This window comes from Homarus americanus, unplaced genomic scaffold, assembly GCF_018991925.1.
Source record: "Homarus americanus isolate GMGI-L3 unplaced genomic scaffold, GMGI_Hamer_2.0 scaffold18703, whole genome shotgun sequence".
Classification (NCBI taxonomy): Eukaryota; Metazoa; Arthropoda; class Malacostraca; order Decapoda; family Nephropidae; genus Homarus; species Homarus americanus.
The window spans coordinates 6,633,289-6,653,442 of NW_024749779.1; the positions used below are offsets into that span (position 1 = coordinate 6,633,289).

A 20,154-nucleotide genomic window follows, 5' to 3' on the forward strand; every position below is an offset into this window, starting at 1 on the left:
GAATTTTTATGATTTAATAAAATATAAATAGTACAGTAACTTCTCGCATCTGGCACTCACATGGTTGTTAATAAGAGGAAGAAGAGGAAAAAGGAGGAGTAAGAGGAGCGGCGAGGAGCGTCCCGGGAGTCCCTGGCATTATTATTGATGTTACGTGAAGAAAGCAGTTCTCCAGTCATCTCGGGGCTTCTCCTCCGCGGCAGGGGCGGGGTTTACAGGGTGTCGGTGGTTCTGGCATGGGCACAGAGTCTCAGGACTATCCTGAAGGCTCTGGTAAGACTGTTCATTGTTGGAGAGTCTTAGGCGGGGATGTGGCAAGAGCAGGCAGATGGCATCTTGTAGATGTCGATGAAGAGACCCTTGTAGGGATCACAGGGGTCGAAGGACAGGAGGCGGTGGTAGACGTACTTCTGGGTGCAGTGACTCTTGAAGCAGGGAGCAAGGGCGCGGCAAGCAGCTTCAGGGAAGAGACAAGTCTCCAGGCGGGCGGTCTGGGTATAGTAGTGAACGTCATTGACAATGACACGCCACTTGCCCTCTACATTCTGGGCACGTTTGGGCCTGGCGTAGGCGACGTCAGAAGGGCAGATGTAGCCCTCGGGACCGCCCCAGTGGGTGGCATCGTAAGGAGATTTCCCAGTGGAAGCTCCAGTGTAGAAATAGTAGTCGAAGGCCTCTTCCTGTTGCTTGGTCACATAATCGACCAGGTCATCAGCTGACTGGTCGGCCACATCAGCGTACTTCTTGGCGAAGATATGGTCAGCACTGATGGCGCCCTTGATCTCATACTCGGGATATTCGGGGTCTTCCAAGCAGTAAGTTAGAGGGGATCCGGCGGCACAGGTAGGAGGAGTTTTGGGGTCACAGTAGGATGGCTGGTGGCCATATGTAGGAGGTTGATGGCCATAGGGAGTAGGGCGTGAAGCAAGAGCAACTCCGGCACACGCCAGAACAACCGACTGGAAATAAAATATTTGTATTCTCATTTTATATACTATGGTTAAACAAAGGGGACATTGGTTTGGAAATAGAGTAGTGGACGAGTGAAACAAGTTACCAGATATCATCATTAACTCGAATACGCTGGATACCTTCAAACATAGATTGGATAGATATATGAGCAATGGGGGTTGGGTGTAAACGGGAGTGCCCAGTATGGGCCAATAGGCCCGCTGCAGTTTCCTCCATTCTTATGTTCTTATGTTAATACTTGGTCCCTATGCTTCATAACAGTTTGTCATAGATGATGAACAAATTCTCTAAGCTTTTTTATTAAGTCTTATTAGAATACTTGTTAGTGAATATCCTTACCAGAGCAAGAACCATGATGCAGTGTTGATGTGAGAGGTGTACTGATGTCTGTCGTCTCCACACAGCGTTATATATACCCGCTGCTGGAGTGACCTTCCTGATCCATGACGCTGCACAAGCCAGCAATAACTTGCTTTCATTCATTTACTCCGTTAAAGAAAAAAATAAATATTATAGTGATTTTATTTTTGTGCTAAAGATCAATATTGTACAAACACAGACACGTGTGATTATGTTACGTTTTTTTTTTGTATGCGAAAACGGTTATTTTGCAAAATTCTGGGCATGCGTCCCGGTAATTTTGCAAAATAACTAACAAACACTCAAACCAAAGTTTAACAAAAAAACAGGACCACTTAACTGTGTATCAATCTACATGAGCCATCCTTACCTGACCTAACCTAACCTAACCTCTCGCTTAACCTAACCATGAAGGAAATATGTTTTTAATTAGTATCTTCTTTGTCGTAATATAATTGTAACTCGATTATACAGAATAAATTAACAGTACTGTACCCGGTATAAGTTCTCTTGAATGCGATGATTCCTGCGGTGAGAGCAGAATTATTGAGCTTCACCCGCTGAGTAAAAATATTATTGTAACTTCTTTACGTGCTTGTTTGTTTGTGACCAAAGTATTGAAAAATAACCGGGAACTCTGATATTTATGAATATTGGTAGGCAAGTTGAATGCTGGACGGGCAAACACTAAGCTAACGTTGAAAGAAAAATAGATCAACGTTCAATGTAATACCTGCGAGAATAATATTATCCATACAAATGCGCACTATGGTACATAAAATATGGTGCTTGGACACTGATTTCTGCTCAGATAAGCACTCTTTTTTTTTAATAATAAAAAAGTGCTATTGCTGTATAAAATTTGTATTGGGATAATAAATACTACAGTAATCAATCGCATCTGGCATTCATATGGTTGTCAATAAGAGGAAGAGGAAAAAGGAGGAGTAAGAGGAGCGGCGAGGAGCGTCCCGGAAGTCCCTGGCATGACTAGTGGCAGTACTTGAAAAAAGCATCTCCGGGCTTCTCCGCGGCAGGGGCGGAGATTACAGGGTGTCGATGGTTTTGACGTAGGCACGGAGCCTCTGGTCTATCCTGGAGGCTCAGGTAAGACTGTTCACTGTTGGAGAGTCTTAGGCGGGGATGTGGCAAGAGCAGGCAGAGGGCATCTTGTATATGTCGATGAAGAGACACTTGCAGGGATCACAGGGGTCGAAGAACAGGAGGCGGTGGTAGACGTACTTCTGGGTGCAGTGACTCTTGTAGCAGGGAGCAAGGGCGCGGCAAGCAGCTTCAGGGAAGAGACAAGTCTCCAAGCGGGCGGTCTGGGTTAGGGTTTCCTTCCCGGGATCCCGGGTGGACAGAGCCAAGAACGGCTCCGGCACACGCCAGAACAACCGACTGGAACAAAAGTAGATACAAGAATCCATCACATTCTTAGGACAAAGATCATATCATTTTTTCTGTGTACCGAGTGACATATCAGACAATATTTTGTATTTAATATTTTTTGAATGCCGGTGGTACCTTTCCCAACCGCGAACTGGGTTCGATCCCGAGTGTTGCCCAGTTTGACTACCGAACATCGGATGTCTTCTGGGGTTCTCCTGTTTCCTCCTCTATTAACACTGGAAACTTAGACTCGTCAGGAACAATGTTGCCATCTTCCTTCCCCCGACTATAAAGTAAGCATATCACTCCTATGTTTATGCCCCCTTGCTGATGTGTAATCTAATAGAGGTGTTATTATACGTTAAAAAAAGCTGCAGTTGTGATAGTTAGGCCGAGTGTATGTCACAATAAATGTTGCAGAAGGTGTACAGAAATGCTAATAATGAAAACAAAATAATGAAATATGTTAATGTCATTTAAAAGCAAATTATATCACAATTTATCCCAACGGAATCTAACCTTAAGAGTTTTTCACGTGTTATTAAAGACGTACCAAAAGAAGAGCCATTACTCCACACGCAAGAGTTCTTGTCCTTCGGAACTTCTCGACTGCATGATCCCTTCACTGCGCCAGCCCTTATAGCGAAAATTGTGACCAAGTCCCAGGTTGCTCATCTGACTTTCTGTTTCATTTACACACAAATGCAGGGCCTCCATTGTTTCTCTTACTATTGACAACACAACATACATATATTGTTTCTCACTCTTGATCATTTTTTCATTTTGTATTTCTTTATTATTATTATTATTATTATTATTATTATTATTATTATTATTATTATTATTATTATTATTATTATTATAATTATTATTATTATTATTATTATTATTATTATTATTATTATTTATTATTATTATTACTATTATATACTATTATTATTATTATTATTATTATTATTATTATTATTATTATTATTATTATTATTATTATTATTACTATTACTATTATTATTATTATTATTATTATTATTATTATTTATTATTATTATTATTATTATTATTATTATTATTATTATTACTATTACTATTATTATTATTATTATTATTATTATTATTATTATTATTATTATTATTATTATTATTATTATTATTACTATTACTATTACTATTATTACTATTATTATTATTATTATTATTATTATTATTATTATTATTATTATTATTATTATTATTATTATTACATTTTCGCCCCCCAGGCACCGATGTGGGTCAGTAACCTGTGCCCGGGTGGGCTAATCCCCGAAAAAAAGAATACACGTGCTGCTCTGTGACGTCACCACCAGTCAGTCAACAGAGAGAAGGTCAACGCACAATGAATTATATAAGTGAATAATACATATACAGTTTGAATGTTTATATATACACTCACACACATACACCAACCCAGTCTCTCTCTCTCTCTCTCCCTCCCCAATAATCGCCCGGTTAACCCTAATAATTCCGTTAACCTTTTAGCAAATAGATAACTTTTTTTTATACTTAAATTTTATACTTTAATGAAAAATTACTTCATATTTGTTTAAATTTGATATGTGTCACTGGAAACGCTGTGTACTATCATAACACCACCTAACTATATCTAAAGTTGGTTAGGTCAGGTCAGGTCATATCAAGTTAGGTTAGTGAGATAGCAATAATATCATTCATAATTATATTGTCTCCATTATCATTATTATCTAATTGACTCTCCCTGAATATAGACCAGCTTCAGTTAAAAAATGTATCTAACTTGTTTGGATTTCTTAATTATTCCTTGAACGAATGAGACACACACACACACACACACACACACACACACACACACACGAATATACCCTGTACATCAATACAAAAAATTCATTTAAGAATTATTCACCACCATTTCACTTTTTGTACATACTGTACCCTCGACTTTCATATCAATCAAGTCTCTCCTTCCTTTCTGAATCTCGGTCCAGGTAAATATATATAACTGATGGACAGGATCCGGGTTACCTATTGTGTCTTCGCGGAAATCTCTTGACAGCGTTACGAAAACAAGATGAATGTATATATAATAGCCTCAACAAAATGGCAAAGTGGATTGAAGCTTAACTAGAAGTCGTGTAACCTCTACGTGTTTATATTTGATCACTAACGATATAATTTAAAGCTGGGAATATATTTTTAATGACATGATTTAAAATTACTAAGTTCTAAATCAAGATTTTCATATGTTGTTGAGTTTAAGTTTTCTACGTGACCGATCGGCCAAGCGGCTAACAAGCCGATCAGTGGCGAAGAGGATAAAAGTAAAAGTAATATCCTACAATATCTAATTCTGTGCTTAAAAAAACCAATCTGTAATACCTTTTTAAAGATATTTTTTAATGTGTACTATCATTTAGAATCACTTAAATTGACCATATAACATCTGTGATCCCCGTACGTGTTGTCAAACGTCTCCACGACTACTTTCACCGCGGCAGTGTTCAGAGAGGTGCTGCCATCTGTCGCCCACCGAGGAGACCACAACATTTTATACATGGCGTCACTCCTGAACTAATGAAAGTTGAGTACATTATTATGTCTGTATCTGGTTGTGTGAGTGTAAATACGAGCTTATGTAGGATTTCGGATATAGTTGTGTGGTATTAAGTACAGTACATAAATATATTTTACGTATTTACGACTCTCCTGATGAAATTCATTAATTTTCAAATTCAAGAGATTGACTTTAAGACAATCACTTCAGAACACACTTCCTTACTTGTTAGACTCATCAGACGTACGGATAACTATAGGTTTAAGTTGAACACGCGCTATATCCCCGAATTCCCCTCATCTCCCTGCTTAAACCAATCGTATCGTGACTATTAGCAAACTTGTCCGAACTCCTGAAAATGTGAATGTACTGTACACACTACCTGACAAATTTCACTAAACTGTCCACCTTTTCACGAGTAATTATTTTCACATTCATGACGGAAGCCACTTAACGCGACGCAACGAATGCCACAATAAACTGTGGTAGTTGTGATGGTCATTACAATTAGCCAAATTATGGTGGTGGTGGTGGTGGTGATGGTGGTGGCGATAACTACAACATAGAGAGACTGAAAGTGACAAAGTTAGCTCTCGGTTATGGCCCAAAATACAAGACTCCAGATGGTCCTACCCAGTGACACAATGTCTGAGTCCTCGTCTAGTCTTTATGAGAGAGAGAGAGAGAGAGAGAGAGAGAGTTTTATTGTAAATTTTAATAATGAATCTCAGATCAGTTCTATGGGGAAGAATGTGAGAGGCAGTGATCTCAATTTACACTAGACAAAAACCATAGCGCGAAGTTAATGGAGTTAACCAGATTAGGTTAGGTAAAGTTAAGTTAGGTTAGGCTGGGTTAGGTTAGGAAACATTACATTTTACTGTTTTATTGTGGGATTTTGTCCAATGAAATATCTTTTTGGTGAAATTTAATAGTGTGGAATTTTGTTGTGTAATAAATTTGGGGAAACTTCACGAAATTGACAACCCAGTTCACCATGGCAAGATCTGGCCGAGATAATTGCCCGGTGGGCACCCGGGCACAGGTAAAACTAAATTGAAAATAGAAAACAAAAGGTTATATTAATCTACACCACGAAGATGCCGGAAAACCAGCTTTTTAAAGTGAGACAGATTGTATAAATATGGAAACACGGAAGAAGGCAAAGCATTCCACAGTTTGGCTGTGTAAGGATGGAAGGATGTACTATAACGGGATATTCTAGTGTGACCGACATCCACAGAGAAACGGTGGGCACCGCGGGCAAGACGAGTGTTACGAGCCCACGGCGTTGCCGGCGGTACACAGGATGCCAAATCCATCGAACATGGCCCGTTAAAGTACCTGTAAAAGAGAGAGTGAAGCAACATTGCGGCGAAGAGAGAGGGAAGAAGATTGTCAACTAAAGGAGGAGAGTTAATAAGACGAAATGCCTTTGATTCCACCCTATCTAACAGTTGGGCAGTAGAAGAGCCACCCCAGATATGAGAGCAGTACTCTAAGCAACTGCTCAGGAGTGAAGTAGCTACGACATCTGTACAGCATTCCCAACTAAAATAAAGCTCTGTTGGATGTTTAATGATATACTGCAGTGATGCAATATTACTGTAAGCCTTAGGTACTGTACACAAGGAAGGAACTGGTCGACACTGCACTCGCCGCCTACATTTCAACACCTATTTAAAACTGAAAGAACTGGGAGCGCTTTGATACTATAGCCAATGGCCATTAGTGGAGAAGGCGAGCGTTGTATCCACTCTATAACTGCACGCTTCAGTGTACGAGTAATCCATGCCCAAAGACTAATAAAAGCAGAATTTGTAAACGATTGTAACTTGTGATGAGGGACTCTGGCAGAGTTTAATAACGATTGGTCGTGATTACACCTGAAGTAAACAGTTAGTGGGTGTTAAAAGGTTGAGCTGGAGTGTTTTATAGCAAGACGGCTGGCCTCATGATCGGAGTGGATAAGAACAAATAAATTTACATTGTAGTTTCAACTCAGATGGAGGAGTTTAAGTGAATCTATGAAGAGTGTTACAAGGCGGGAAATTTACCTCAATTAAGAAGTGGGTTGATTTTTATTTCCAGGTGATTATGGCTCATTAGATTTTAGGTATATTTCTGTGCACATTACACCGTAGATAAAATTGTCTTCACATTTTTATATTCTTGCCAACTGGGAATTACCGTACATGCATACAACACCAGTGCATACATTCCAAAATGTCAAATGTTTTTAAGTAAATTTGTGAGATACAATTATTTTTGTTTGCAAGAATATTGGCTATTAAGAATAAATAAGTAAAACTGACAGCTTATATTAATATCAGAATATTTCCTTTATAGATCTGTGGGAAGATAAGTGAAAATACATATATCAGATTTTTTGTTTATTTTAAAAAATAATTACAAGAACTCTCAGCATCTCGCACTCACATGTTATGACATAAGTTACTGGACAGTAGAAGAGAAAGAAAATTTGAAATAATGAATAATTTAGCATCCGGACTCCGAGCGGGTACAGAAATTCCCAAGTGGTCCCTGTGACTGATGGTGTTGGGCGGTACGTAAAGAAAGCAGTTCTCTAGGTCTCTTGGGAGCTTCTCACGCGAGTCTGAGGGACGCCCCTGTGATGCGGGCGCCCCCGGGATCTAATCGACAGTAGAAGATGGGCAAACAGTGTCAATATTCTAGTCTGGCACGGCGGCGTTGTGGGGTCGAGGAGGGTAGGGCTTCGGTAAATTGGAGGGGGGTAAGGCGGGCATTGTTATCAAGCGGGGATGTGGCAAGAGCAGGCAGATGGCATCTTGTAGATGTCGATGAAGAGACCCTTGTAGGGATCACAGGGGTCGAAGGACAGGAGGCGGTGGTAGACGTACTTCTGGGTGCAGTGACTCTTGTAGCAGGGAGCAAGGGCGCGGCAAGCAGCTTCAGGGAAGAGACAAGTCTCCAGGCGGGCGGTCTGAGTGTAGTAGTGAACATCGTTGACAATAACGCGCCACTTGCCCTCTACATTCTGGGCACGTCTGGGCCTGGCGTAGGCGACGTCAGAGGGGCAGATGTAGCCCTCGGGACCACCCCAGTGGGTGGCATCGTAGGGAGAGTCACCAGTGGAGGCACCAGTGTAGTAGGAGTAGTCGAAGGCCTCTTCCTGCTCCTTGGTCACCATGTCGACCAGGTCATCAGCTGACTGGTCGGCCACATCAGCGTACTTCTTGGCGAAGATATGGTCAGCACTGATGGCGCCCTTGATCTCATACTCGGGGTACTCAGCGTCCTCCAGGCAGTAGGTGAGGGTGGAGTTGGCGGCGCAGGTGGGGGTGTCCGTTGGGTCACAGTAGCTGTGCTTGTAGGCGGGTTGGTGGCCGTAGGCAGGCTGAGCGTGGCTGTAGGCAGGCTGAGCGTGGCCGTAGGCAGGCTGAGGGTGGCCGTAAGGAGAGGTATGGACGGAGCCAAGCACCGCTGTGGTGCAGGCTAGAAAAATTGACTGGGGAAGAAGAAAAACGTTGTCTGTTAGAAACTAGACTGTGAATCAATATTCGTAGATATTAATAGACATAGACAGATAAAAATGTTAGGTACCAACTATGGCGAGGATAGCAACTCAATAAATACAGCTTAATGATTGCGAAGATGTAGATCTGTATGGAAAAAATGGCTAGTAGTGTGCAAGAACTTGTGGTAAAATGTAGTCAGGAGAGCAACTGCAGGGTATACTTTGCTTTGAAAGTAAGATAGACTGAGTAATTAAGTGATATAGGTTAAAAGAGTGTGTGAGAAAAGTGTATGGGGGGAAATACAGTTGAGGTGGGAAGGAGAGAAAGATGACTAAGAAAATGATACCTCAAGTTCAGTCTACATGTGTCCTGGGGCAGCGGTGTGTGGAAGGGGGCGGAAGAGGGTCAAGTTGGGCTGTGTTTTTATAGTATTAAATGACGGGTTCAGAGTGTGGATAGATTAAATAAGATACACGATTCTAATATTTAATCTGTCAATAGACGATGTACTTTGATTAAATGTATCTAAAGTTTTCATGAAGTTGAAGACCAAACTACATTGGGTTGTGGACTTACCACTGTGAGCGCCATAGTACGTGTACAGATGCGAGAGTTCTTGATTTCTGACTTCTTGTGTCTCATCCTTGCAACACGAGCCAATATATATGCGTAGACTTGTAGTGACGTCACGAGAGCGTAGTAGCTGTGATTGGCTGGCGGCGTTACTTTCACCGGTGGGGTGGGGGCGACGTAATTTGGAGGGCGGGAAACATTATTGAGGACTTACAACTGATGCATTATATCAGGACCATCAGCCACTCAGCGTTTCTTTTCTCAGTGTTCATATTTCTTTCTTTTATTATTATTATTATTATTATTATTATTATTATTATTATTATTATTATTATTATTATTATTATTATTTTACCAGAATTGTGCCGGTACTTCGGGAATTCTTGTCTTTGAGCATTTTATCCCATGCTTAACTTGGAGGAAATAACATTGGATATGGTAAAAATTGGATTATATTACGCGGTAATTGCTTATTCCACGATCTTTTGTTAAATTATTATTATTTATTTATAACAATTATTTAGGTATTTCGAGAAATAAAATCTTTGAAAGTGTTAAATCACCTGCTACAATGTCGTGATCTGAGCAAAGAACGTGAAATATAGTGAGTGAATGACTGACCCAGGGGAATGTCCTTGACAGCTATTGGCCATATATAAATAGTAAAGTTGGCAGCATAAAATATCAAATAAAGTTTTAATTTAAAAGTCAAGAGACAAAATGTAATAATGCCGGGAGACCTACAATTGTGAGTTTTGGGTCGTTTCTGATTTTTGCTTTTAAGAAAGAAACCTTATACAAATGAGGCAAACTGACGAGTTATCAAGCCTAGAACTTGTGGTATTGGTAAAGGCATTAGGAGTTGCTTGCACACTGAAGCTGAGAGTAAAACCAGGGTAACGGTGTGTGGATGTTAAACTGAACGGCGCCTCAGAGTTTTCTTAACCACAACACACAAAACTCGCAATGACAGATGTCTCCAGACGACTGTATTAAACACTCCATTTCGTGCACAACACACACACCCACACACACACACACACACCACGTCAGGTCCCTCATAACACCATCTGTGAGGGAATTACTACACCACGTCAGGTCCCTCATAACACCATCTGTGAGGGAATTCGTACACCACGTGATGCCCCTCATAACACCATCTGTGAGGGAGTTACTACACCACGTGAGGCCCCTCGTAACACCATCTATGAGGGAACTACTACACCACGTGAGGCCCCTCATAACACCATCTGTGAGGGAATTACTACACGTGAGGCCCCTCATAACACCATCTGTGAGGGAATTACTACACCACATCAGGTCCCTCCTAACACCATCTGGGAGAGAGTTACTACACTACGTGTTTGCTGTTCAACACCTACATTAATCTGAATGCTCACTGTATGTTCCTTTACCTTTCTCTAATGAAGGCTTTTGTTAAACCACCAATGTATGAAATAAGTCATTTATGTCCAATGTATATTTTCAGCCTTCGGGCTGCAGAACTTTTTCAATAAACCGTCAATTATTATTATTATTATTTTATTACACACATCAAACTACGCGAGCGAAGTTGCCTGCACAATTTATTGTACATTATTGTCTCTCTAGGATTCAAACCCACATTTTGCTTGTGATCATAAACCATCTCTTGTGCTGTTAATATTTATACATATTACTGAAGATAAATTACTTTACCCGTTAAGGCTTTCCCTCCCATGGTGTCTTGTCACATTGCTTCTATTTTAATTTAGTAATATCGAGTGTCTTTCATAATAAAGATCTTAGCGAATATGGTACAGGTGCAGAAACTGATAGGACAGTAGATGTGTTGCCTTGACATATGCGTGAATAGAAACGAATTTAGTGTTTGTGATGATACTGAACATAAATGAGGCAAATGTATGATGAAAAAATTGCTATGGGGATTTTGTGATGCGATTAAGATTTGTGTTGATCAGCAGGAGTAGTGAGTGAGGAGGCTACAGAGTCAGTATTTGATTACATTCAGTGTGTTCGGTGAGCCAGCGAGCTGTACTGTAATGGTTAGCTTCACTGTGGCCTTCTCCACTCACACTCACCAGCCATTAAACCACACACACACACACACATACACCAGCCAGGCAGCCACTACACCATACACTCTTACCCACACATTCTCACCCACACACTCACACACACACACACACACACACACACACACACACACACACACACTCACCCACACACATCCTCACCAGCCACTACACCTCACGTCCCCACCCACACACCCTCACCCATACACCCTCACCCACATACCCTCACCCACACATCCTCACCCACACACTAACCCACACATATCCTCATCAACACCCACTCATCCACACCCTTACCAGCCACTACACCACACACCTCCTCCAACACGCACTTACTCACATACTCTCACACTCTACAGCTATATTGATCTTCATACCATAAACACTCACCTTACACACTACACCACCCCAACACAACACACTCTAACACGCACACTAAGCACTGTCACACGCACTCACCACACCACTCACTCCAAGTTCCTGACCTTGTACTCTCCTGCTCTACTTGTCAGGCTCCTGACAATACTCGTATGATTGTGTGTAGTGTGTGTAGAGTGAGTGTAGAAGCGTGTGGTGTGGGTGTAAGAGTGTGTTGTGTGGGTATAGGAGTGTGTGGTGTGTTGTGCGGATAAAAAGTATGTGGTGTGGGGGTGTAAGAGTGTGTTGTGCTGGTGTGAGAGTGTGTGTGGTGTGGGTGTGTGTGGTATGGGTGTGTGGTGCGGGTGTGGGAGTGTGTGTGGTGTGGGTGTGTGGTGCGGGTGTAGGAGTGTGTGTGGTGTGGCGTGTATTGTGTGTGTGTGGGTGGGGGGAGTAGAGTGGGTGTAAAAGTGTGTGGTATGGGTGTGGTGTGTGTGGTGTGGGTGTGGGTGTGTGGTGTGGGTGTGTGTGGTGTGTGGTGTGTGTGGTGGGTGTGGGAGTGTGTGTGGTGTGGGTGTGTGTGGTATGGGTATGTGGTGCGGGTGTGGGGTGTGGGGTGGTGTGGGTGTGTGTGGTATGGGTGTGTGGTGCGGGTGTGGGGTGTGTGTGGTGTGGGTGTGTGTGTATGGGTGTGTGGTGCGGGTGTGGTGTGTGTGTGGTGTGGGTGTGTGTGGTATGGGTGTGTGGTGCGGGTGTGGGGAGTGTGTGTAGTAGGATAGAGGGAAGGAATGAGAAGGAGGAGGGTGTGTAAGTTACGACTCGAGAGGTAACGGAAGGAATGAAGAAATAAAGGAAGGAAGGAAAGAAGGAAGGAAGGAAGGAAGGAAGGAAGGTGTGAGAGACAGATAGCACTAAAAACAAATCATATTTTTTCGTCCAATGTCACATCAACCTACCTTGTGGTGGGCGGTGTTTTAGACAGGTAAACTTTGACGCTTCCTTTAATGTCTCAAGTTGTATCTCTGATTATTCCGGAACTGGGAATAATTATTGTCAAGCAAGTGATTAACGGATTTGTAAAAAAAAAACAATAGGGCGCAGTAGTAGGTATTAATATCCTCGAATTTTAATATTTACAATTTAGCAAATTGTTCTTTTGTGTGATCATTTTTTTCAAGTAGATCATTATCCGCACAACTCTCTTCTATGCAGTGATTATGGTTTGTGGTTTTGTAGAGCCAGAGGCCCCCATACTGTGTGACAGTATATCAAGTGTTGGTAAACAAGATCATAATATATTTCTTTCATTGCTGTAAGAGTGAGTGACTGACGAGTGTGATACAGGATACCGCACTGTTTATTGACTTTATTGTGAATGGCTTGTATGTGGTTTCTCCAGCTAAGTTTCTCCCAAAGGAATTTAGTATTTTGTTCACGTTTGAGGACTGTATTACCAAGGTACAGGGGGTCCAAATGAAGGGGTAGGGTTTTCCTTCTGTGAAAGATTGTATAGTGGGTTTTATTCCGAGGTTTAAGGTCAGTTTATTACGTGTTACCCAGGTCCTGACTTTATTCAGATGTGTTCATAGTTCTCGTCAAGGAATGGAGATCTGAATTGCTGGCATAGAGATTACTATCATCTGCAAATAAGTTGTATTTGGCGAGTGTGCTGGAGTGGACTAGATCGTTTATATACAACAAGAACAGTACAGGACCGAGAATGGAACCTTGAGGGATGCCATACAAAACTGGTGAGAAGTCAGATTGATGATTATTATAGCAGACATACCGCTTCCTGTTAGACAAATATGAGGTAAGCCAATTGTGAGATAAGCCCCTAACGCAATAATGTTCAAACCTTGCTAGGAGGATGGTATGGTCGACAGTATCAAAGGATTTAGAGAGGTCCAGGAATATTCCGACTGTGAACTGACTGTCATCAAAGGAGTTTAAGATGTTAATTAGCAAAGGATAGCAGAGCACTCTCAGTCGACCTTCCAGCTTCAAATCGAAACTGAGAGTCTGTAAGAATGTTATTAAGGTGACAAGAATTCACCATTTTAGGATATTACTTCTTGTTTATAGCTGTCTGGTAAGTAGTATGCCAGGTAGGCATAGGTAGAGAAGCATTACCTCTGTCCATGACGCCTGTTACCTAAATGATATAGCAATAATAGCTTACGCCGTGTGGGCAGTATTGATGACGACTGGTGATATGAAAGTACACTACATGTAAGTGGGTTAGTTAAGCCACGATACGATGCTAAAAATGTAAAATGTATTTGTATTGCACTGAGACTATTGTTACTAGGAACATTTATCTAAAGTTTAAGGAGTGAATTTATCGTATACAGCTACAGGAGCAGTAAGGAGGACCGCCGTCAATGTCACGCCCTGGAAGTTTCAGTAATTGGTGTTTTACCGCAGGAACCGACACCAGTACTTCCCTTTGTTAAGACTCGGATCCAGGTGCTGTAATGACACACAACAGTGTTAGTAGAAATGTAGGTGTAAAATATTGACACAATAATACCAATGTTGTGTTAATTTACAAGTGGTAGTAGTGTGTCTAAGGCCTGCTAAATCTACTTATCTACTTAAAGGTAACTGAATCAACCCGTTGCACAGTCACCGCTGACACAAAGTACAAACAATGTTAAGTTAATCCCCCGAGAGGCTAGATTACTTAGCAAAGGGTCATCGCATTTTCTGGCGGTAACTCGAAAAAATAAGTTTCAGGCGCTGCTCAGGCTGTGTTTACTGGGTGTATAGAGGGCGACACAAGCAGCTTACAACCGTAGAGACATCATTATGAGCAAGGTGGCTGACCCTAGACACAAGAGAAGAAAGAGAGCCGGTCAAGGGTATGAAGAAAAAGAGACGTAAATAAGAGAAAAAAGGGTAAATATTGATGGTAAGTCAACAGAACCTAAACCACGGGCTGATGCACATAGGCAGCTGCACCAACTGTGTTAAGTTAGGGTCAGTGGGTGGCTCTGCAATGCTGATGGGAGGATGAGGCCTTGGGATCAACACCGCCCGTAGTTAACTGGGTCATCACCGTGCTCGACCAAACTGATCCAACACACGCGATCAACATTGAGAACGTGATGGGTGGTGCTCAATGATTTTATAATATTACCTCAATGATTTCAATACCCGGAGAAACAAAAAGGGTTAATATCACAGGTATTTACAAAATATCTACTGAACTTTAAAAGATAAAATATGATGGACAAAAGAAAACAAAGGATGATCTCACCAGTCTTGTCGGACTCTCGTAAGACTCATGAAGGGCCTGACCTGGACTGACTACAATGAGAAAAATGACAGTGCCGTCTCTCAAGAAGCTTGTTAAAACTGGAGGCCAGGCTACTTACTCAGAATGTGGCAGGAAATGGACCCATTCCTCATCAGTGACTCCTTTGTTGTGGTTCATAAGACAGGTTATGACTATTGTGGGTGTGGTTTCCTCAGTCCTGGTTTAGGTGTAAAGTACAAGTATGGTTCAAGTATAAAGTACAATTACTGTTTTAATTATACACCTCAACTGTTGATTCAGGTATAGAACACAATTGTTATGAGGTAGACTAATTTTTGGATTGTGGAGGTTGAGTGGATACAGCTCTCGTCTCTGTTCTAGGAACGTTGATTCGATACTCGGATACTCCCAATCCACCCAGCTGCAAATAGGTATTTAACTGCAATTTGGGGAAGTGAAGGCAGTCGAATACATTGTCGGTCATGTTGCCACTGTGTACTGTATCCACACTGTCCTTAACTGGCAGTCATGTCTATGGGACCCACTTTCATTTTTTCTCAGTAATTTTCTTGTGGTGACGGAGTTCTTAGTGGTGGCTTGACCTAGATGTCGCAGGAAGCCTGTAAACCTATTAAGTCTTCATCAGCCACCAGAGCAACGGTAGCGAGCAGTCTGACAGGATGAAAGAAGAAGAATAGTCCGTGATGTCAACTAACTGCTCTAAGTTATATGAACGTAATTTTCTCGTCGATATATCACCCTTGAAAGGTTATACCTTAAAACTTTTTTCACTTGTGTGTCTCACTTCCTGAACAAAGGGAAGTGTCAGCCACAGTTACAGCTCACCTGTGTCTCACTACAAACGTTCGCTGTATTGTAATAAACACATTTGGTCAGGGAAACATTTGCTGCTTGCGAAAACATACTTTTCCGAAATACTTATGGTGTGAAACCTGCATTAAGTCATTCGTAAAGAAAGTCCTTTTGCTCAATTTATACTAACACATGGAGACTGGACTAGTGAGTGTAATGATGATCATTATAATTATAAAACAAAATCAGCATGATGTCCTTGAGGTAATCATGTTACAATTATGTCAAACACTGGAAATACGCCTGTCAGAGTCAGTGTCTTCAGCCTCAGCTTTACGAGGATATACACCACTACCTCCTACTACAATGTCATCTACAGTACAGTATTACTCCTAGAATTACCGTCATCATTATAGCTGTCCATATAATCATAATTTTTTCGTCACTAACTCCGCTTATCATCATCATCCTCATCACCATAATCACCATCACCATCATCATCATATCATTCTAACCTTGCCTCTAACAGGTGAATAGGCGCCCCACCACACCCACACCAAGGTCAGCCATGAAAGTTATGGCTAATCTTTCCGACCTCGCGCACTCATTAATGTATTTAGTGATCTCCCTTCTCTACTATACTGAGTCACGGAGAGAGAGTGAGAGAGAGAGAGTTAGAGAGAGATTTAGAGAGAGAGTTAGAAAGAGACTTAGAGAGAGACTTGGAGAGAGACTTGAAGGCTTAGAGACTTAGACTTTGAGTGTTCACAGTTTCGACACACATTATGGACCAGACCACGCGGTGTTTAGTGAGCAAGAACATCAAAAGAGGTGAGGAGAAGAGATGAGCAAAGATAAATGAGGAAACAAAAGACAGGAGAACAGAAACAACAGGATGAACTGAAGGAAGAGTAAAAACAAAGACTTGATATTAATTTACCTGGTGGCAGAAAGTCAAACTACATGTTAGTATTTCAAGTATAATTTACCCTAAGCAGTCATCATTGCCCATACGACATCCACTATGTAGTCTTTATTGCCCATACGACATCCACTATGTAGTCTTTATTGCTCATATAACATCCACTATCCAGTCACTATTGCCCATATAACATCCACTATCCAGTCATTATTGCCCATATAACATCCACTATCCAGTCACTATTGCCCATATAACATCCGCTATCCAGTCATTATTGCTCATATAACATCCACTATCCGGTCATTATTGCCCATATAACATCCACTATGTAGTCTTTATTGCCCATACGACATCCACTATCCAGTCATTATTGCTCATATAACATCTACTATCCAGTCATTATTGCCCATATAACATCCATTATCCAGTCATTATTGCTCATTATGACACGTGTAATGATAATTAGAGAGCGGAAATTCAATAGTAGTAAACTAGCATTACACAACTGTTAGTAATTGAAGACAATCGTGACACCCATCTGGTCCTGTACTTGACCTTCCGTGTAAGATTCGACCGTGAGACACAAGTCAACTAGCTCTCTTGATCAACCAAAGTAACTCTTCGGGTTTTGTTTATACCTGGTACTGTCGATATGAACTTTGGGTTAGAGCTCATGTGCTAAGATTACTCGCAATGTTGTTCCTTTGTTTCCTTCTTGTTTTAATTAAGGTATGAGTTTTAAGGTGTTTCAGAGGATAAAGTCTTCCTGTATCGCGTTGTATGTCATAGTTTTTACATTGGCTAATAACTAGAAATTCTTAAAGATATTCTGTTTTTCTTACCTTGTCTTCTTGTCTTAATGTTATGTAGGAGCTCAAGTGTGAGAACTAGTAATGTGTTTGGAAGGATTTTTTTCTTTGAGTAGATATTTATTAAAGTTGAATCTGAAAGAATAGGGGGATGAAGTTTCCAAAAAGTTTTATCTATGTTTCACATTGACTCAGATTCTTTTTGGACAAAGGAGAAGAGGTACTGATGAAAACATCATAAACGTCAGTGGCTTCTGAAGTGTAAAATCAAATACGCAGTAATATGAATACTTTAATAGAATTTATATAAATACTACAGTAACTTCTCGCATCTGGCACTCACATGGTTATCAATAAGAGGAAGAAGAGGAAAAGGGAGGAGTAAGAGGAGCGGCGAGGAGCGTCCCGGGAGTCCCTGGCATGACTAGTGGCGGTACGTGAAGAAAGCAGTTCTCCAGTCATCTCGGGGCTTCTCCTCCGCGGCAGGGGCGGGGTTTACAGGGTGTCGGTGGTTCTGATGTGGGCACGGAGCCTCAGGATTATCCTGGAGGCTCAGGTAAGACTCTTCATTGTTGGAGAGTCTTAGGCGGGGATGTGGCAAGAGCAGGCAGATGGCATCTTGTAGATGTCGATGAAGAGACCCTTGTAGGGATCACAGGGGTCGAAGGACAGGAGGCGGTGGTAGACGTACTTCTGGGTGCAATGACTCTTGTAACAGGGAGCAAGGGCGCGGCAAGCAGCTTCAGGGAAGAGACAAGTCTCCAGGCGGGCGGTCTGGGTGTAGTAGTGAACATCGTTGACAATAACACGCCACTTGCCTTCTACATTCTGGGCACGTTTGGCCATGACGTAGGCGACGTCAGAGGGGCAGATGTAGCCCTCGGGACCGCCCCAGTGGGTGGCATCGTAGGGAGAGTCACCAGTGGAGGCACCAGTGTAGTAGGAGTAGTCGAAGGCCTCTTCCTGTTCCTTGGTCACCATGTCGACCAGGTCATCAGCTGACTGGTCGGCCACATCAGCGTACTTCTTGGCGAAGATATGGTCAGCACTGATGGCGCCCTTGATCTCATACTCGGGGTACTCAGCGTCCTCCAGGCAGTAGGTGAGGGTGGAGTTGGCGGCGCAGGTGGGGGTGGCCGTTGGGTCACAATAGCTATAGGAGGGCTGGTGGTGGCCGTAGCGAGGAGGGTGGACGGAGCCAAGAACGGCTCCGGCACACGCCAGAACAACCGACTGGAACAAAAGAAAAAAAATAGACTAATGTATTCGTTGAGAAATCACCTTCACCAGCAAACTTAAAATTACGAGTGATATTTTTTAGACAAAGGAAAAACAATCCAGTCCTTAAGCTTTTTGACTTTCATATCAACAGATGCTTAGAAATGTTGTTATAGATTGAAATTTAGTTTTAACATTTAATGGTAATGTTGCATACATCATTATGATATTATGTAGAAAGTCCTTAGAATATTGAGAAGTAACCGTAAAAATCAGTAAAGGAGTTAGTATACATATGTTACTGTACATGGTAGTAATACAGATGTCTTGTAATGATCATACCAGAGCGAGGGCCATATTGAGAGGGAGATGCGAGAGTAGTACTGATGCCAACCTGAGCTAAACACTGTCTTATATACAAAGTCCAGGTGCGATGACGTCACGCCTAAAGAGGTGCCAAGCCGCTGATAACTACTGCCACTGTTACTGTATACATAAAAGCAATATTAGTTGTGTCGTATAAATATCAATAAATATCAAATGTTTGTACATAGGTAAAGTTTACAAGGTGGTATGAGTGAGCTTGTCTTAGGGAATCTTTGAAGGAGACTACGCTGAGATGTGTCGGCAATGCCCACTTTCCCTTTTGTTTGTTCTTATATGGAGCTTTATCCACGTGGCCTAGTTGGTGTGGCTGCCCATATGTAAACAAAGTGTTGCATGAAGCCGATTTCTCTTCTAGATCTACAGTCACGTAAACGCAAGTACAAAGCGCGCACAAACACACACACACACACACACACACATACGAGACTGAAGCGAATTTTCCTAGTTGAGAAAATATACCTGAGTAATTAAGAGTCTCACACCTTCACCTAAACATACTTCTATCTCACATTATCTCACAATATGTCATAACCCTGTAGTCTCCTCGGTCTACAAGATGTCATTCGGAAAATATAATGATGTTATTATCACACTGGCATAAGAAAACTTTGAAGCTTAACGTAAGATCATTTCCACATCGTAAAGGCGTGAATATATACGACCCAAATGGAAGAGTAAATTAGTGTAGTTGTTACCATGTGTCAAGTGGTCACAGGTGTTGATGGTGATAGTTGTGACGATGGTGGTGATAGTGAGGATGATGGTGAGGGAGTAAGTGGTGGTAGGTGTGGTTGTTCCTGATGGTGAGGAGGAGGAGGTAGCGACAGTGTTTATGATGGTGGTGATAGTGAGGATGATGGTGAGGGAGTAAGTGGTGGTAGGTGTGGTTGTTCCTGATGGTGAGGAGGAGGAGGTAGCGACAGTGTTGATGATGATGGTGGTGATAGTGAG

At 41.7% G+C, this 20,154-nt stretch overlaps 3 protein-coding genes across 4 annotated transcripts; all 3 read right to left on the reverse strand.

The window, feature by feature from the left end:
- On the reverse strand, positions 1-1,351 carry LOC121853784 (neurotrophin 1-like). The gene is made up of 2 exons (XM_042348144.1): positions 1,312-1,351; positions 1-959 (listed from the first exon to the last, which is right to left on the reverse strand). The coding sequence occupies exons 1-2, from the start codon at positions 1,324-1,326 to the stop codon at positions 300-302; spliced, it is 675 nt and encodes a 224-aa protein (XP_042204078.1). The 5' UTR covers positions 1,327-1,351; the 3' UTR covers positions 1-299.
- Positions 1,352-2,431: 1,080 nt separating this feature from the next.
- On the reverse strand, positions 2,432-9,415 carry LOC121853780 (neurotrophin 1-like). Of its 2 annotated transcripts, XM_042348139.1 has the most exons (3): positions 9,364-9,415; positions 8,073-8,777; positions 2,432-2,477 (listed from the first exon to the last, which is right to left on the reverse strand). In XM_042348139.1, the coding sequence occupies exons 1-3, from the start codon at positions 9,376-9,378 to the stop codon at positions 2,466-2,468; spliced, it is 732 nt and encodes a 243-aa protein (XP_042204073.1). In that variant the 5' UTR covers positions 9,379-9,415; the 3' UTR covers positions 2,432-2,465. The 2 variants fall into 2 exon arrangements, with proteins under 2 accessions (XP_042204073.1, XP_042204072.1); XM_042348138.1 differs by lacking the exon at positions 2,432-2,477 and having other exon boundaries at positions 7,668-8,777.
- An 8,462-nt stretch (positions 9,416-17,877) lies between these two features.
- LOC121853787 (neurotrophin 1-like) lies at positions 17,878-19,205 on the reverse strand. Its single transcript, XM_042348148.1, has 2 exons — positions 19,159-19,205; positions 17,878-18,831 (listed from the first exon to the last, which is right to left on the reverse strand). The coding sequence occupies exons 1-2, from the start codon at positions 19,171-19,173 to the stop codon at positions 18,181-18,183; spliced, it is 666 nt and encodes a 221-aa protein (XP_042204082.1). The 5' UTR covers positions 19,174-19,205; the 3' UTR covers positions 17,878-18,180.
- Positions 19,206-20,154: the final 949 nt, after the last annotated feature.